General features: G+C 35.5%; 1 protein-coding gene across 1 annotated transcript in view; it reads right to left on the bottom strand.

Annotated features, from left to right (window-relative positions):
* Nucleotides 1–13,825: 13,825 nt before the first annotated feature.
* Nucleotides 13,826–17,187, bottom strand: part of LOC102894235 (olfactory receptor 10G6-like) — a 4,387-nt gene continuing 1,025 nt past the window's right edge. Inside the window, 2 exon segments of the mRNA XM_015589059.1 lie at nt 13,826–13,879; nt 13,881–14,889. Of these exon segments, the coding sequence (XP_015444545.1) occupies nt 13,826–13,879; nt 13,881–14,889 (1,063 nt within the window).

Here is a 17,187-nt window from a genome sequence, read left to right as displayed (position 1 = left end):
TCTACAGGTTTTTGTTTGTTTGTCTTGCTTTTTGTTGTTTTCAGTTTTATATCCCACATGAGTGAAATCAAATGATTCTCAACATTTTCTTTCTGATTTATTTCACTTAACATGATAATTTCAAGATTCATCCATGTTGTCACAAATGGCAGTATTTCATCTTTTCTTATGGCTAAGTAACATTCTATTATATATATGTGCCATATCTTCTTTACCAAATTATTTATCAAAGGGTACTTTGATTCTTTCCATATCTTGGCCACCATGAATAATGCTGCTCTAGCCATTGCAGTGAATATATTTTTTTGCATGTTTTCAATTTGCGGGATGGAGGAAGGGAGATACCCAGAAGAGGAATTTCTGAGTAATATGGTAATTCTATTCTTAATTTTTTGAGGAACCTCCATATTGTTTTCCATAGTTGTACCAATTTACATCCCACCAGCAGTGTATGAAGGTTTCTTTTTCCCCACAACCTCTCCAACACTTGTTATCTCTTGTCTTACTGATAATAGTCATTCTAACACGTGTAAGGTAGTATCTCATTATGGTTTTAGTTTGTATGTCCATGATAATTAGTGAAGTGGTGCATCTTTTCATATGTCTGTTGGCCATTTGTATGTCTTCTTAGGAGAAGTGTCTTCAGGTCCTCTGCCCATTTTTTTGAACTGGATTTTTTTTTATTGTTATTGAGTTGTATATTTTGTATATTTTGGATATTAGTCCCTTATCAGAGGAGTTGTTTGCAAATACTTTCCCCCATTGGGATGGTTGCCTCTTTGTTTTTTGTTTTTTTGTTTTTTTGTTTTTCTGTGCAGAAGCTTTTTAGTTTGATATAGTCTTATTCATTTATTTTTGCTTTTACTTCTCTTGCCTTTGAGGTCGAATGCATAAAATCCTCTCTAAATTGCATAGAAGAAAACAGAGGTACTAAAATATTTTGATTTCTTCCTTGATCATGCTGTTAACCCACTTATTGTTTAGTAGCATGCTATTTAGCCTTCAAGTGTTTGTGTGTTTTTCAGTTTTTTTCTTGTTATTGATTTCTAGTTTCATACCATTGTGATCAGAGAAAAAGCTTGATACGATTTCAGTGTTCTTAAATTTACTGAGATTTATTTTGTGACCTAACGTGGTATATACTGAACAAATGTTACATGTAAATTTGAAAATAATTTATATTCTTCTGCTTTGGGGTGAAATGCTTTAAAAATATTAATTAAATCCATCTGGTCTAATGTGTTGTTTAAAGCCACTGTTTCCTTGTTGATTTTCTATCTGGATGATCTACCTACTGATGTCAATGAGGTGTTAAATTCCCTAAAATTACTATATTATTGTTGATCTCTCCCTTGATGTTCATCAATATTTGCTTTATATATTTAGTTGCTTCTATGTTGGGTATGTTTATGTTTACAAAGGTTATATTCGCTCGTCAGAATGATTCCTTGATTATGTAGTGTCCTTTGTCTTTTATTATAGCCTTTTTTTAAGTCTAATTTTGTCTGATATAAATATTGATACTTTAGCCTTCTGTTTTGATTTGCATGAAATATCTTTTTTTATCCCTTTACTTTTAGTCTCTGTGTGTCTTTTTATCTGAAGTGGGTCACTTGTAGATAACATATGTATGGGTCTTGTTCTCTCATCCATTCAGCTATCCTATTTTTTTATTAGAACATTAAATACATTTACATTTAAAGTGATTATCGATAGCTACATAGTTATTGCTATTTTATTATTCATATTTATGCTCTTTATTTTTTACTCCCAGGTAAATGTAAAGGTAAATATAAAGAAGTCCCTTTAACATTTCTTGTAATACCAGTTTGGTGGTAATGAATTCCTTTAGCTTTTTCTTGTCTGGGAAACTCTCTCTCCTTCAATTTTAAATGATAGCTTTGCTACATAGAATATTCTTGGTTGTAGATCCTTGCTTTTCATCACTTTGACTATTTCATGCCAATCTCTTTGGCCTGCAAAATTTCTATTGAGAAATCAGCTGACAGTCTATGGGAGCCTCCTTATAGGTAACTAACTGCTTTTCTCTTGCTGCTTTTAAGATTAACTCTCTGTCTTTAACCTTCGGCATTTTACTTATAACGTGTCTTGATGTGTGCCTCTTGGGTTCATCTTGTTTGGAACTCTCTGCACTTTAGGGTTTGTATGCCTATTTCCTTCACCAGGTTAAAAAAAATTCAGTCATTATATCTTCAAATAAATTTTCAATTCCTTCCTCTCTCTCTTCTTCTTCTAGTACCTCTATGATATAAATTTTACATTTATACTCAATGTTTTCCCACAGATCCCTTTAACTATCCTTATTTTTTTTAAGTTCTTTTTTAAAATTTTTTTAGTTTTGATTGTGTGTTTTTTGCTACCTTGCCTTTCAAATTGCTGATTCCATTGTCTGCTTTATCTGATCTGCTGTTGATTCCTTCTAGTGTATTCTTCATTTTAGTTATTGTATTCTTTATTTCTGACTTTTCCTCTTTTATGTTTTCTATGCTTTTAAAAATATTTACTATCTCTGTTGAAATTTTCACTGAGTTCATCTATTTTTCCCCTAAGTTTGTTGAGCATCATTGTAGCCAGTTTTTTGAACTCTGTTATCTACTGGTAGATTGCTTGCCTACATTTAATTTAGCTTTTTTTTTTCTTCTTCTTCTTCTTTTCTGGAGTTTCTCCTCTTCTTTCATTTTGGGCATGTTTCTTTGTCACCTCATTTTGGCTGCCTTTCTATGTTTGTTTCTATGTATTAGGTAAGTGTGCTATGTCTCCCAGTCTTTGAGTAGAGTGGACCTATGTAGTCGATGTCCTGTGGAATCCAGTGGCACAGTCTCCCTGTTCACCTTAGCAGGGTGCTCCCGGAATGTCTCTTCTGTGGATTGTGTGTGCCTTCTTATTGTAGTTAAGACCTGATTGCTGTTGGCACATCAGCGGGTGGTGTTGGACTCTCAGGCTGACCAGGTGTGAGGATTGGCAAGGACCACAGCCTACAAGCTGTTGTGTGGTGGCTGACCCCATGGAGCAGAGTTTGTCTCAGTGGTCTGGTGCCTGCTGAGACCACTCTTTGAGTATGCCATTTGTGGAGCTAATCAAGTAGTGCTCTGCTGTGGACTGAAGCCAGCTACTGGGTATATTGGTTCCAGGGACTCTTAGGAGGGGCTCCTGTGTAGGCCAAGGCCAGCTGCTGCCTGTGACTGGCCCAGGGCTACCTGGTAGGAGCCAGAAAGCTATCTTTGGTTGTTGCTGGACCTGGAGGAGCATGGGAGAGGTGACGTTTGAATTGAAGTCAGCTGAAATCAGTACCAGGCCTGGAGCCTCTCGGCAAAAGGCACAGTGGACTCTAAAGTCTGTTGTTGTTTGCAAGCTGCCACTCAATAAAAGACACACAGCCCACTGAGGCCAGCCACCACCTGCCTGGGGCCTGTAGGCCTTTGAGAGTTTTTAAGAAAGATTTCTGTGTGGGCCAAGGCCAGACACCTGTCACTGAAAGAGCCTCAAACAGTGCGCAAGTAGGGTGGAGCAAGTTTTCAGGGAGTCTTTAGGGTGAGTGAGTAGTGTTCACCAGGCTAATGTAGATTTAGATTCTGCCATGTGGAAGGATTGCTCAACACAGGATAGATGGTACCTGCCTGCTGGTTGTGTGAGAAGATGGCTCATCACAAGGATAATGATGGCTGTCCCTCCAGTTCTTGTCCTGACTCCTCACAATTCTTTTTCTCTCTCTGGTGTCCCCCAAGTTGCTGTCCCTCTACTAGAGCCCAGGGTGAGTGCTTGTGACCAAGTAAATTGGTGCATAGGCCCTTTAAAAGGATGCTTGGTTTTCCAGCATCCTCTCATCTCACCCAAATGGATAAAATTCCCACCGACTTTCACAGCCAGATCTTGTGGGGGTTCAATTTCCCAGAACTGGACTCTTCACTGCTCAGGTGGGATCTCAGCCATTGAGATATCCCTCTTGATTCTCAAGCACCACACGTGGGTGTGGGGTCAGCTCGTTTGCATTTGCCCTTCCTACCAATCTTGATGTTCTTCTTCTTTATATGCTTAGTTACAAAATTTCTGTTCGGCTAGTCTTCAGATGGTTTTCCAGGTTGATTATTCTATAATTTAGTTGTAAACTTGATGTGGTTATGTGTGGAGGTAATCACAGAGTTTACCTATTTTGCCATCTTGACTGGCACTCTTTAATTTTTTTCTTTAATGTCTTATAATTTTCATTATACGACTTTTTCTCCTTGATCAAATTTACTTATTGTTATTTTGTTCCATTTGATGAAATCATCATGAGATTATTTTTTGATTTCCCTTGATCACTCATTATTATTGCATACAAATGTAAGAGATTTCTGTATATTAATTTTGTATCCTGATACTTTAATGATTTTGTTTATTTATTCTAATAATTTTTTGGTGAGTCTTTAGGGGTTTTTTATATACACTACAATGTCATATGCAAATAATGACAGTTTTACTTTTTCTTTTCCAGTTTACATGCCTTTTAATTCTTTTTTCTTGTCTGATTGCTGTAAATAAGTTTTCCAAAGCTATATTGAATAAGGGTGGTGATCGTGGGCATTCTTGTCTTGTTTCTGATTTTATAGAACAATTTTTCAGCTTTTCATTGTTGAGTATGTTATTAGCTGTGGGTTTATCATATGTTGAGATGTATTTTTTATATGCCCTCTTTGTTGAGAGTTTTTACCATAAATGAATGTAGAACTTTGTCAAGTGCTTTTTCTTCATCTATTGAAATGATTATATAATATTTATTTTTGGTTTTGTTGATGTGATGTTTCACATAATTGATTGGTGGATCGTGAACCATCCTTACATCCTTGAGATAAATCCCACTTTGACGATGGTGTATATTTTTAATGTATCATTGAATTTCGTTTGCTAGTATTTTGCTGAGAATTTTTGCATCAGTGCTTATTAGGCATAATGTCCCATAATTTTATTTTTCTTCCTTCCTCCCTCCCTCCCTCTCTCCCTCCCTCCATCTCTTTTTCTTTCTTTCTTTCTTTCTTTCAGTAGTATCTTTGTCTGGCTTTGGTATCAGGGTAATGCTGTCCTTGTAGAATAAGTATGGAAGCATTTCTTCTTCTTCTTCTTCTTCTTCAGTTTTTTTGAATAGATTGAGAAGGATAAGTATTAATTCTTCTTTGAACATGTATTTTAAAATTCATCTGTGAAGCCAGGATTGTTGGGAGGATTTTCTTTTCATTTTTCATTAAAAAAAAAATTATTGCTTCAATTTCATTTCAAATAATTTGTTCAGATTCTGTTTCTTCCTGGTTTAGTATTGGAAGATTGTACATTTCTAGAAACATGTATTTTTTCTAGGCTGTCTGATTTGTTGGCATATAGTTGTTCGTAGTATTCTTTAATGATCCTTTGTATTTCTATGGTGATGGTTGTAGTCTCTCCTCTTTTATTTCTGATTTTATTTTTGGAATTCTCCCTTCTTCTCTCAACGTGTCTAGCTAAAGGTTTGTTAATTTTGTTTGCCCTTACACACACACAATAAAACAACTTAGTTTCATTAAACTTTTCTATTGTTTTTGTGTGTGCGTGTGTGTATGTGTGTGTCTTATTTATGTCTGCTCTTATCTTTATTTGCATGTTCTACGTACTTTTGTTTGCTCTTCTTTTCTATTAACTTTAGGTGTAAAGTTAATTTTTATTGGGATTTTTCTTGTTTCTAAAAGTAGGCCTGTAGAAATGTAAACTTTCCTCTTAAAATTGCTTTTGCTGAGTCACAAAACTTTTGTGGAGTTGTGTTTTTATTTTCATTTGTCTCAAGATATTTTTGGATTTTCTGTTTGATTTCCTCTTTACTATTGATTTTTTAGTAGCATATTGTTTAGTGTCTGCTTGTTTGTGCTTTTTCCAATATTTTTTTTTCCTTAGAGTTGATTTTTAGTTTTATACCATGGTGGTCAGAAAAAAAATGCTTTATTTGATTTCAATCTTCTTGAATTTATTGAGACTTGTTTTGTGGTTTAATATGTAATTAACCTTAAGAATGTTCTATGTGAACTTGAAAAAATTAAGTATTCTGCTGTGTTTGGATGAAATGTTCTAAAATGTCTATTAGTTTATTCTGACTTAATGTGACAAATAAGGACATTATTTCCTTATTAATGCTCCATCTGGATAATGTGCTAGTGTTAGTGGGGTATTAAAGTCCAGTATTATTATTGTACTGCTATTAATTTATCTTTTCATGTCCTTTAATATTTGCTTTACATATTTAGCTTTTCCTATGTTAAGTGTATAAATATTTATAGTTTATAATTGTTATAACTTCTTGAAATTAACTTTTTAATCATTATGTAATATCCTTCTTTGTTTCTTTTTACATTTCTTTGTTTTAAAGTCTGTTTTGTCATATATGAGCATTGCCCCTCAGCTTTCTTACTCTTTCTATTTGCATGAAACATATTTTTCCATCCCTTTACTTTCAGCTTGTGCATGTCTTTCAATCTCAAGTGAGTCTTTCATTGGTAGCAATAGATGGGTCTTGTTTTTTTATTCATTTACCCTCTATATGTATTTTAATTGGAACATTTATTTTATTTATATTTAATTATTGATAGATATGTATTTATTGCTATTTTGTTAATTGTTTTTTGGTGGGTTTTTTTTTTTTTTTGTAGTTTTCTGTTCCTTTTTTCTCTCCTTGATCTTTTTCCTTTTGGTTTGCTGGTTTCACTTGATGTTTTGTTTGGATACTTTTCTCTTTATTTTTTGTGTAATTTTTTGTAGCTTTTTGGCTTATGGTCACCATGAGGTTCATGTATATCTATGTACGTCTATAGCAGTCTATTTCAGTCATATAGGCTTTTAAGTTTAAATATATTCTAACGGCACTGTATTTTCAGTTCCCCCTCTATACTTTGTTTTTGAAATCAGATTTTATATATTTTTGTTTTGTGTATCCCCTGATTATTTTAGTTATAGTTAATTTTTCTATTTTTGTCCTTTAACCTTTATATTACCAGTTTAAGTGGCTGATTCATTGTGTTAACTCTGTATTTGCCATTTCCTGTGAGATTTTTTGTTTCTTTTCTCTATTTTCTTATTTCTGGTTAGGCCTTTTATTTTCTGCATAAAGAAGACTCTTTAACATCTCTTGTAAATCTGGTTTAGTGATGATGAACACATTTAGTTTATGCTTTCTAGGAAACTCTATTTCTTTTTCAGTTGTGAACAATAATCTTGCCATATATAATATTCTAGATTACATTCCTTCCTTTCATCACTTTAAATATTTCCTGCCACTCTCTTCTGGTGTGTAAAGTTTTTGCTGAGAAATCAGCTGATTACCTTATGGGGTTTTACTTGTATGTGACTTATTGTTTTCTTCATACTGCCCTTAAAATAGTCTCTTTATCCTTAACTTTTGTCATTTTAATTACAATCTATCTTGATGCGAGCATCTTTGGATTCATCTTGTTTGGAACTCTCTGTGCTTCCTGGACCTAGATGTCTATTTCATTTCCCAGATTAGGAAAGTTTTCAGCCATTATTTCTTTAAATATATTTTCTGACCCTTTCTCTATTTCTTCTCTTTTTTGGATCACTATAATGCAAATGTTATTGTGCTTGATGTTGTTTCAGAGGTCCCTTAAACTATCCTCATTAAAAAAATATATATATATGTGTGTATATATATATGTATATGTATATGTATATGTATATGCAAGTGAGTTAGATTGTTTTATTCTTATAAATTATTTCTTTTATCATTAAGTTGTTATGCTCTTTCTATAAAATGCTTTGCCTGTTATTGATATAGATACATATGCATTTATTGTGTTGTTATTTTTTTTTTTTTTTTTTAGAGAGAGACCACATAGAGAAGACTGAGGAACCAAGGGAGCTCTCCAGAATCTGAGGGAATCTACCAGGACGGGAAGAGGCAGTGAATGACATTGTTTGCATAGTGCAAGCAGGAGCTTTATCCAGATGGCGCTTTATCCATTGTTTGCATAGTGCAAGCAGGAGCTTTATCCAGATATATATATATGTTTTTCTGATTGGTTGATTTCCACTGTTCTGTTTTCCAGGTGGCTAATCTGTTCTGTATTAACTAATCTACTGCTGCTGGAGCCTGGTCTGGGCTGGGGATCCCTGTTAGGAAGCATGCTGATATACCCTGTTGGCTCTCTCTTATTCAGAGGGGGGCTTCCCAGCATGAAAACATGCTGTGGCTTCTTACTGGTTCTGATTTTGTGCCAGGTGGGGCAGCCCAGTGGGTGTGTGCAGCAGTGGCCTCGTATAGGAAAGCCTCAGCTCCCTGTTGGATTTGTAGGATTAAGCTCTGGATGAAGAGGCCCTGTGCATGCCTGGTATGGTGTCCTCTTGTTTTTGCTGGAGGCGTGGCTAGGGATGTGCTCCGGTGGCCTTGCAGATCAGCCAAGCATCTGGATAAAGTTCCTGCTTGCACTATGCAAACAATGTCATTCACTGCCTCTTTCCGTCCTGGTCGATTCCCTCAGATTCTGGAGAGCTCCTTTGGTTCCTCAGTCTTCTCTATGTGGTTTCTCTCTCTATTCTTTGTTCTGCAGTAGCTGTTCATTTGTTTTTCAGGTGTCTCTCAGAAGAATTTATTTAAATATAAGTGTGCATTTGATGTGTTCATGGGAGGGGGAAGCACCACATACTCTTATGGTGCCATCTCAACACATTTCCCAGGATATTTTAATATTGGGAAACCCTCATTGTAATTTGCCACATTAAGAAATTAATAGGAGGAGAAAATATCCTCAAATAAATTAAAACAAATAAAATTTGATAATCATTGGAAGAATATCTTACTAAAATAATAATTTAAAGCAACTTTAAAAGCAAGATAAGTGATAATAATCATAATCATTTTAGAGACATCACATCTAAAGGTGGACATTTTGCTGTATTTCCTTTAAAGTCAAGTAAAATCAAAAATGCCTTTTTTATCCATTACTACTTAAAAGTTATTGAATATCCTAGACAATATAATAAAGAAAAAGAGAAAACGGTTATGTAGAAGAAACAAACTTAGTTTTGTTTTATAAATCAGGAACAAACCAGAGTTGTATTGATTAAAAATCAGCAGGTGCTTTGAGAAATTTCAAGGGAATTCTTTCTGAAATTAGATTTTTTAGAGTGACGTCAGAAACATGACAGAGTGAGAAATGTCTCCAGATCTCTTCCCTTAAAACAACAAGGTGAACATCTATAACTCAACAAAAACACCCAACCCGCATACAAGCACGTCAAACAAGGGATTTGCAAATAAGAGATATCACAGGTCAGAACCATGAGAGTTGGGTAGTAGACTGGGAGGGACAAAAAAGAAGCCTCTCGCAGCCTGAGCGCCCTGCAGAAGGAAAGGGAAGGCAGAAGACGTGGTGGGTTTCCTGAATAGCCCAGCCCAAGAGAGCAGTAAACTCTACCCAGCGGCAGTGCCCAAAGATCAGAGCAGAAAGCAGAGAAGTGGATATGGCAGAGAAATGGAGAAGAAGAAAAGCAACAGTTAATTATTACCAGCTATAGTTGCAAAAAGCGAGGATGAGTCATAGCCTCCATCCGCCAAGCCAGATGGTGACTCCCCTCATATATTCCAAACTGAACACCATGGAACCCCAAGGGACTCTGAGAAATGCTACTAAAACTGTCATTAATAGTGACAGATACTGAGATTGAGGGTAGAGAGTGTGATTCAATATTTATAAGAAAAAAAAAGCAATATTAAGACTTTATACAAATAAAGCAGGGATCCAAGAGGCTTAGAAGCCACCTACTGGAAAGCAAAAGATAAATGTCTTGTTAGCAACAGGCTAAAGAGAGATATTTATATAAAAAATCTTCATTCTGGTAAGAAACAAAAATGCTGAATACACTTCAATTATAGCTGAAGTGGAGAAATAGTCCAATAAACACTATGAACAACCAAGGTGACAAGGCAACTCAGAAAGAAAAAGAAAAATCTTCAGAACATAAGCTTAAAGTCATAAAAATATGCTACTTAAATGAGAGAGAATTCGAAATGGTACTTCTGAAAAAAAGTCAATGAGATCCAAAATAATTCATACCAACAATTCCAGGAATTGAAAAAACAATGAGAACGGCAGAATGAGTTTATTAGCAAGGAGACCGAAACCCTCGAAAAGAACCAAATAAAACTTCTGGATATGAAGAACACACTAAAAGAGATGAAGAATGAAATAGCAAGCTTGAGAAATAGAGTTGACCAAATGGAGGAAAGGATCAGTGATATCGAAGACAGAAATCTAGAAATAAATCAGAAGGAAGAAGAGAGAAACCGAAGAATGAGAAATAATGAAAAGAAATACAAGAACTAGATAATATCATCAGGAAAAGAAGCATAAGAATAATGGGCTTTCACAAAGGTGAGGAAAAGGAGCAGGGATTAGAAAGCATTTTCAGACAAATAGTTGAAGAGAATTTCTCAAATCTAGGGAATGAACTGGAGACTGGAATTCAAGAAGTCAACAGAACACCCAATTATCTCAACCCAAAAAAGACCTTCTCCAAGACAAATTACATTAAAATATCAAAAATAAAAGACAAAGAATACTCAGGGTAGTTAGGGAAAAGAAGATGGTATCCTATAAAAGAAAACCCTAAGACAAGATGGCTGCACCAGTGAATTTTACCAAACATTCAAAGAAGATTTAATATCTTTTCTCCTCAAATTCTTCCAAAAAATTAAAAAGGAGACATTATTTCTTAACTCATTTTATTGGCCCGGTATTACCCTGCTACCAAAACTTGATAAAGGTAACAGAAAAAAAGGAAACTACAGACCAATATCTCTCATGAACACAGATGCAAAAATCCTAAATAAGATACTAGCGAACCGAATACAGCAACAAAAAGATTATACACCATGATCAAGTGGGCTTCATTGCAGGGGCATAGGGATGTTTCAACATACGCAAATTGATTAATGTGATACACCATATAAATAACAAAATTGGTATAGAGGGAAAGTACCTTAACATAATGAAGGCTATGTATGGCAAACCGTCAGCCAACATTATACTTAATGGCGAAAAATTAAAAACCTTTCCTCTAAGATCAGAAACAAGGTAAGGCTGGCCACTATCACCACTGTTATTCAATGTAATATTGGAGGTCCTAATGAGTGCAATTAGGCAAGAGAAAGATATAGAAGGCATTGAAATAAGAAATAGTGCCCAAAGATCAGAGCAGAAAGCAGAGAAGTGGATATGGCAGAGAAATGGAGAAGAAGAAAAGCAACAGTTAATTATTACCAGCTATAGTTGCAAAAAGCGAGGATGAGTCATAGCCTCCATCCGCCAAGCCAGATGGTGACTCCCCTCATATATTCCAAACTGAACACCATGGAACCCCAAGGGACTCTGAGAAATGCTACTAAAACTGTCATTAATAGTGACAGATACTGAGATTGAGGGTAGAGAGTGTGATTCAATATTTATAAGAAAAAAAAAGCAATATTAAGACTTTATACAAATGTTTGAAAATCCATAGTGTTCCTATACTCTAATAGTGAATTGTCAGAATAAGAAGTGGAAAAAGTAATTCCCTCTGCAATTGCAACAAAAAGAATAAATATCTAGAAATAAATTTAACAAAACATGTGAAGGACCTATATAATGAAAACTATAAGACCCTATTAAAAGCAAATGAATAAGATACAAAGAAATGAAAAGATATTTTGTGTTCTTGGATTGGCAGAATTAACAGAGTTAAAACTGACCTTATTACCTAAAGCATTATACAGATTTAATGCAATTCCTATCAAAGTCCCATCTCCAATTGTTAAAGAAATAGAACAAAAAATCATCAGATTTGTATGGAAGCACAGAAGACCTCGAATCATCAAAGCCATCCTGAGGAGAAAGAACGAGGCTAGAGGTTTCACTCTGCCCAACTTTAAATTAAACTACAGAGCAACAATAATCAAAACAGCATGGAATTGGCAGAAAAACAGATATGGACCACTGGAAGAGAATCAAGAGTCCAGAAGTAAACCCATGTTTATATTGGCATATAATTTTTGACAGAAGAGCCAGAAACATACAGTAAAGAAAGGAAAGCCTCTTCAATAAATGGTGCTGGGAAAACTAGAATTGCAACAAAAAGAATAAATACCTAGAAATAAATTTAACAAAACATGTGAAGGACCTATATAAAGTCAACTGCAAAACAATAAAACTATGCTGTCACCACACACCAAAATTAACTCAAAATAGATTAAGGACCTGAATATAAGACCTGAAACAATCAATTTCATAGAAGAAAACATAGAAACTTAACTCAAAGACCCTATACTTGAAGAGGATTTTATGAATTTGACCTCAAAGGCAAGGGAAGTAAAAGCTAAAATAAATGATTGGGACTATATAGAACTAAAAAGCTTCCGCACAACAAATATAACCACCAACAAAGTAAAGAGACAACCATCTGAATGGGAAAATACATTAGCAAGCAACGCCTCCGATAAGGGCCTAACATCCAAAATATACAAAGAACTTACACAACTCAATAACAACAAAAAAATCCCAAATGATCCAAATCAAAAATGTGCAGAGGACCTGAACAGACATTTCTCCATAGAGGACATACGAGTGGCCAACAAACGTCTGAAAAGATGTTCAACATTGCTAGCTATTAGGGAAATGCAAATCAAAATTACAATAAGATACCATCTCACACCTGTTAGAATAGCTATAATCAACAGGACAAGTAATAACAAATTTTGGAGAGGATGCACAGAAAAAGGAACTCTCGTACACTGCTGGTGGGACTGCAAATTGATACAGCCACTATGGAAAACAGTGTGGAAGTTCCTCAAGAAACTAAGAATTGATCTACCATATGATCCAGCAATCCCTCTACTGGGTATTTATCCCAAAGACTTGAAAATATATATCCACCTGAGAAGATATTTGCACACCCATGTTATTGGCGGCATTATTCACCATGCCCAGGACATAGAAGCAACGGAAGTGTCCTACAATAGATGATTGGATAATGAAGCTGTGGTACATATATACAATGGAATATTACTCAGCTATAAGAAGAGATGAAATACTGCCATTTGCCATAACATGGATGGACCATGAGATAATCATGCTAAGCAAAATAAGCCAGACAGAAGAAGTTAAAAACCTCATGATATTACTTATATGTGGGATATAAACCTAAAAGCAACAAACAAACATGATAAACAGAGACTCACGGACATGGACAATAGACTAGTGGTTACCAGAGGGTAGCAGGGATAAGGAGGTAGATTGGGTAAAAAGGGTCAACTATGTGGTGACAGAAAGAAATCTTAACTATGGGCAGTGTACATACAATGCAAAATATATATGACTGTTGAATTGTACACTTGAAACTTTCTGGATTTCATTAATCAATGCCACCATAAAAAATAAATAAATGAAAATAAATAAACAAAATTGTAAAGCTACATGGGTATTAACACAGGTATTAGAAACAGTAATAAACATATAGGTGGATGTCATAGAGAAACAGAGCTTTCATGTAGATTTTTACTTGTCTTGGCTCTTTTTTGTAAGGTTTCATCCTTGCTGAGTTGCTCTGATATCACTGATATTGAAGATAGAAATATGGAAAATTGTTTTTGAAAGCAAGTACAATGTGGAACTTTCTAATGTTCTCACCTCTGTACCTAAGAATACCCTACTCTCTATATAATTCATTCTTTCTGTTTCTACCTTAAATTTCCCTAATTACCTGGTGTCTCATCTGGTGTCTTAATTTTATTATCTACTGTATGTCTACGATTGTGGAGTCATAGAGGCTGCAAAACCTTGCAACCTCTCAGCTTCCATAATGCTGCCTTCATTTTCTTTGTTGTGGAGTGTGTAGATGATGAGGTTAAGCAAGGGAGTGATGACAGTGTAGAAGATAGCTACCACCTCATCCAGAGGTTCCTGTGAGCCAAGATGAAGGCAAATGAAGGCTAAGGGCACACAGTAAATAATAACAATGAGGTGGGCAGCACAAGTGGAGAAGGTATTGCAGCGCCCCTCAGCAGACCGTATCCACAGGATGGCAGCCACTATGTAGCCATAGGAAGTGAGGATAAGCATAAAGCAGGTGAGGGCCAGGAAGCCAATGTCTACAAAGATGACCAGTTTGTTGATGGTGGAGTCAGCACAAGCTAGACACAGCATTGCAGGGATGTCACAAAATAAGTAATCTGTGTGGTTTGGACCATAGAAGGGCAGCCGGAACATGAAGCTTGTTTTGAAAAGTGAGTGCAGGGTGCCTCTCAGCCAGGTACCAAAAGCCAGGAAGTTACAAACTCTACGGGTCATGATGGTAGCATAATGTAAAGGCTTACAAATGGCCAGGAAATAGTCATAAGCCATGAGTGTGTAAAGGAAGCATTCAGTGCAGCCCAGAAAATGGAAAGAAAATAATTGGATTACACAGCCTCCAAAAGAGATCATCTTACTATCCAAGAGAAAGTCAGCTAACATCTTGGGGACAATGGCAGAGGAAATGGTCATGTCCAAGAAGGAAAGGTGACATAGGAACCAGTACATCGGGCGGTGGAGCTGGGTGTCCACCAAGACAGTGAGAATGATGAGCTCATTGCCAGAGATAGTGAGGGCATAGATGACAAGGAAAGCTAGGAATAGTGAAATCCCCAACTGTGGTGGGTAGTGTAGGCACACCAAAATGAAGTGAGACACAGAAATTTGGTTTCCACTTTGCATTTCCTTGCTGTTCACATCTGCAAAAAGAAGTAACAGAAGGGAAAACTCAATACCCTTTAAATTCTCTAGGCATAATATATTTATTCTATGTCCTTCCCAAATATTGACAGAAAGGATCTCAGAAAGAGATCTCAAAAAGAGAGATCTTGCTCTTAACTGTTCTTCCTGCACTTCCCCCAAGTCCTCATTCTAAGATTCTTCCTGATTCCAGGGAGCAATTGTTCTCTCCAAGATTAAAACCTATGTAACAGATAATGTGTATATAATTCAGGAGAACAAAGGAAAGACCATACACAAGGCTTTTCACGTCAGGAAAAATTACAATTATATAAAACCCAAATTGATATATGAAGAAATTCCTGTTCTGTTGTTTTCCTTCAATTAGATCTCTGATCTATGTATCAGAGAGTTAGATTACAATTTATTTATATTCTTAAGAACATGAGAGTTGGAGTTATATTTTTTAATATAAGTGTACCCAATAAAAAAACCTGGGTAAACTTTTTTTTTTTAAACACGCTATCTGGACTACACACTGAAAGTAAAATATTCAGAAACTTGGAAGTTATATCTAGAACTATCTATTATTATAAATTCTATTTAAAAATACACATGCCATTTAAAATTATTCAGGATTGTGAAGCTATATAAAATCTCAGCCCTGAAGCACCTGTTGTTATTTCTTTTCTCTGCTTCTGGAAAAGTGTACTGCATCTGTCTATTCATTCATCCATCAGCCCATTCATACAATTAGTAAGATATTATATCTTAAGAGCATGGTCTTAAGTTTAAAAATTTTACCTCTTCCACTTATATTCATTGGTAACCTTGGAAAAGTCATTTCACCTTTTTTTTTTTTTTTTTGCCTGTTTCTATAATTGGAGACAATCATTGTGCCTACTGGGATTTTTGTAAGGGTTAAATAAATTAATTTACATAATTCGCCGTAGCACACATAAACATTAGCTATTATTTTTCATCAACTATGTGCTTTGGTCCTGTGTTATTAGCAAATTTGTGGTTTCCACTGAATTGTCAAATAGTAGATCTGAGTCCTTGAATTTGAAGCATCATAACAGAACCTTTTCTCCCAGGAGTACTAGGGACAGGCATCTGCCACAGTAAAAGGGAAAAAATCAGGGAAGTGGCTAAGGGGGTGCCAGAGCTCTTCCAGACATTACAAGGTCATGTGAGGTATATTTTTCCTAGTGACACCTTCCTTCCACCAATCTTTGCTCTAATAGTTTGTTTACTAACTAACTGGAGGCAAATACCCACACTGGTATGTCATCTTGCAAAAAACTCAGGGTATGTCACTCAGAATCACTCAGAACATTTCAGAGGGTATAGGATAAAATCTGATGTCCAGCAGGGCTCCTAATGGGAAAAAGAACCAAGGTTGTAGCTATGACTGCCATCTGGCTACTTCCACTACTCCTACACCATAAATCATCAGGTTTTCATAATCTTCTCTTTCTCAGTCTTCTTCACTTTCACATAGACTACTCTTATCAGATTTTATGGGGACTGAGCAATTTCTGGGGTTATAAGACATTTTTTGTTAAACCTAGGAAAGTCCAGGGCAAACTAACACAGGTGGTCATCCTAAGTGAGAGTCTAAATCACATAAAAACTAAATAATCTCTCAACATATAGCTAGAGAATCTATTCTGAAACAATTTCTGAAGAAATTCTTGAGATTTTTCTGGGCTTTTTTTTTTTTTAATAACATTTATTGGTACCACAGTGCCTAAAGGGCAAGCCCAAACTTATTGGTGTGGCCTATAGGAACAGAGAACCTCATAATCTGGTGTTGGCATACTTCCCTGACCTTCTTCCTCTGCACTGTCCCCCAAATTTGTGTTCTAGTCAAACATTCTTTCCTGTTTCTTTATGCATTAGTCCCTTTAATCTGAAATGGTCTTGTTTCTCTACTGCCTGAAAATTTTCTACTAATGTTTCAAGATCCATTTACATTTGATCTCCTAATTAAAGCCTTTCTGCCCTTTCCTCTAAATGCTCACTCATTCTTCATAGCTTCCACGTTACTTCATTCATGTTTCTATGGGCTTACTAAGTATGTTGCAATTTACTCCTCTGTGGGCCCGATTTCCCCCATTAGACTGTGATCTTCTATAGGGACTTTGTCTCATTTTTCTTTTTCATTCCAAGGTTGCAGAATACCTTGTACAGAAAGATTCTTGAATCTCGTTAAATAAATGCATTTGTCTGGATGTCTTCATTATCTAGGCACTGCATCCAAAGTCAGTTAGATCTTATAACCTAGTTCCAGAAATCATAAGAATTTCATAAGTACTAACTAGCTACACTATTTTGAACAAATCTCTTAAAATTCCTAGTCTCAGTTTGTCAGTTTATCATTTGTAAAATAATTGAAGAAAGAAAGAAAGAAAGAAAGAAAGAAAGA

This window comes from Pteropus alecto, unplaced genomic scaffold (assembly GCF_000325575.1).
Source record: "Pteropus alecto unplaced genomic scaffold, ASM32557v1 scaffold244, whole genome shotgun sequence".
Classification (NCBI taxonomy): Eukaryota; Metazoa; Chordata; class Mammalia; order Chiroptera; family Pteropodidae; genus Pteropus; species Pteropus alecto.
The sequence above is the reverse complement of the archived record's forward strand: the minus strand, read 5'-3'. Positions and strand labels throughout refer to the sequence as shown.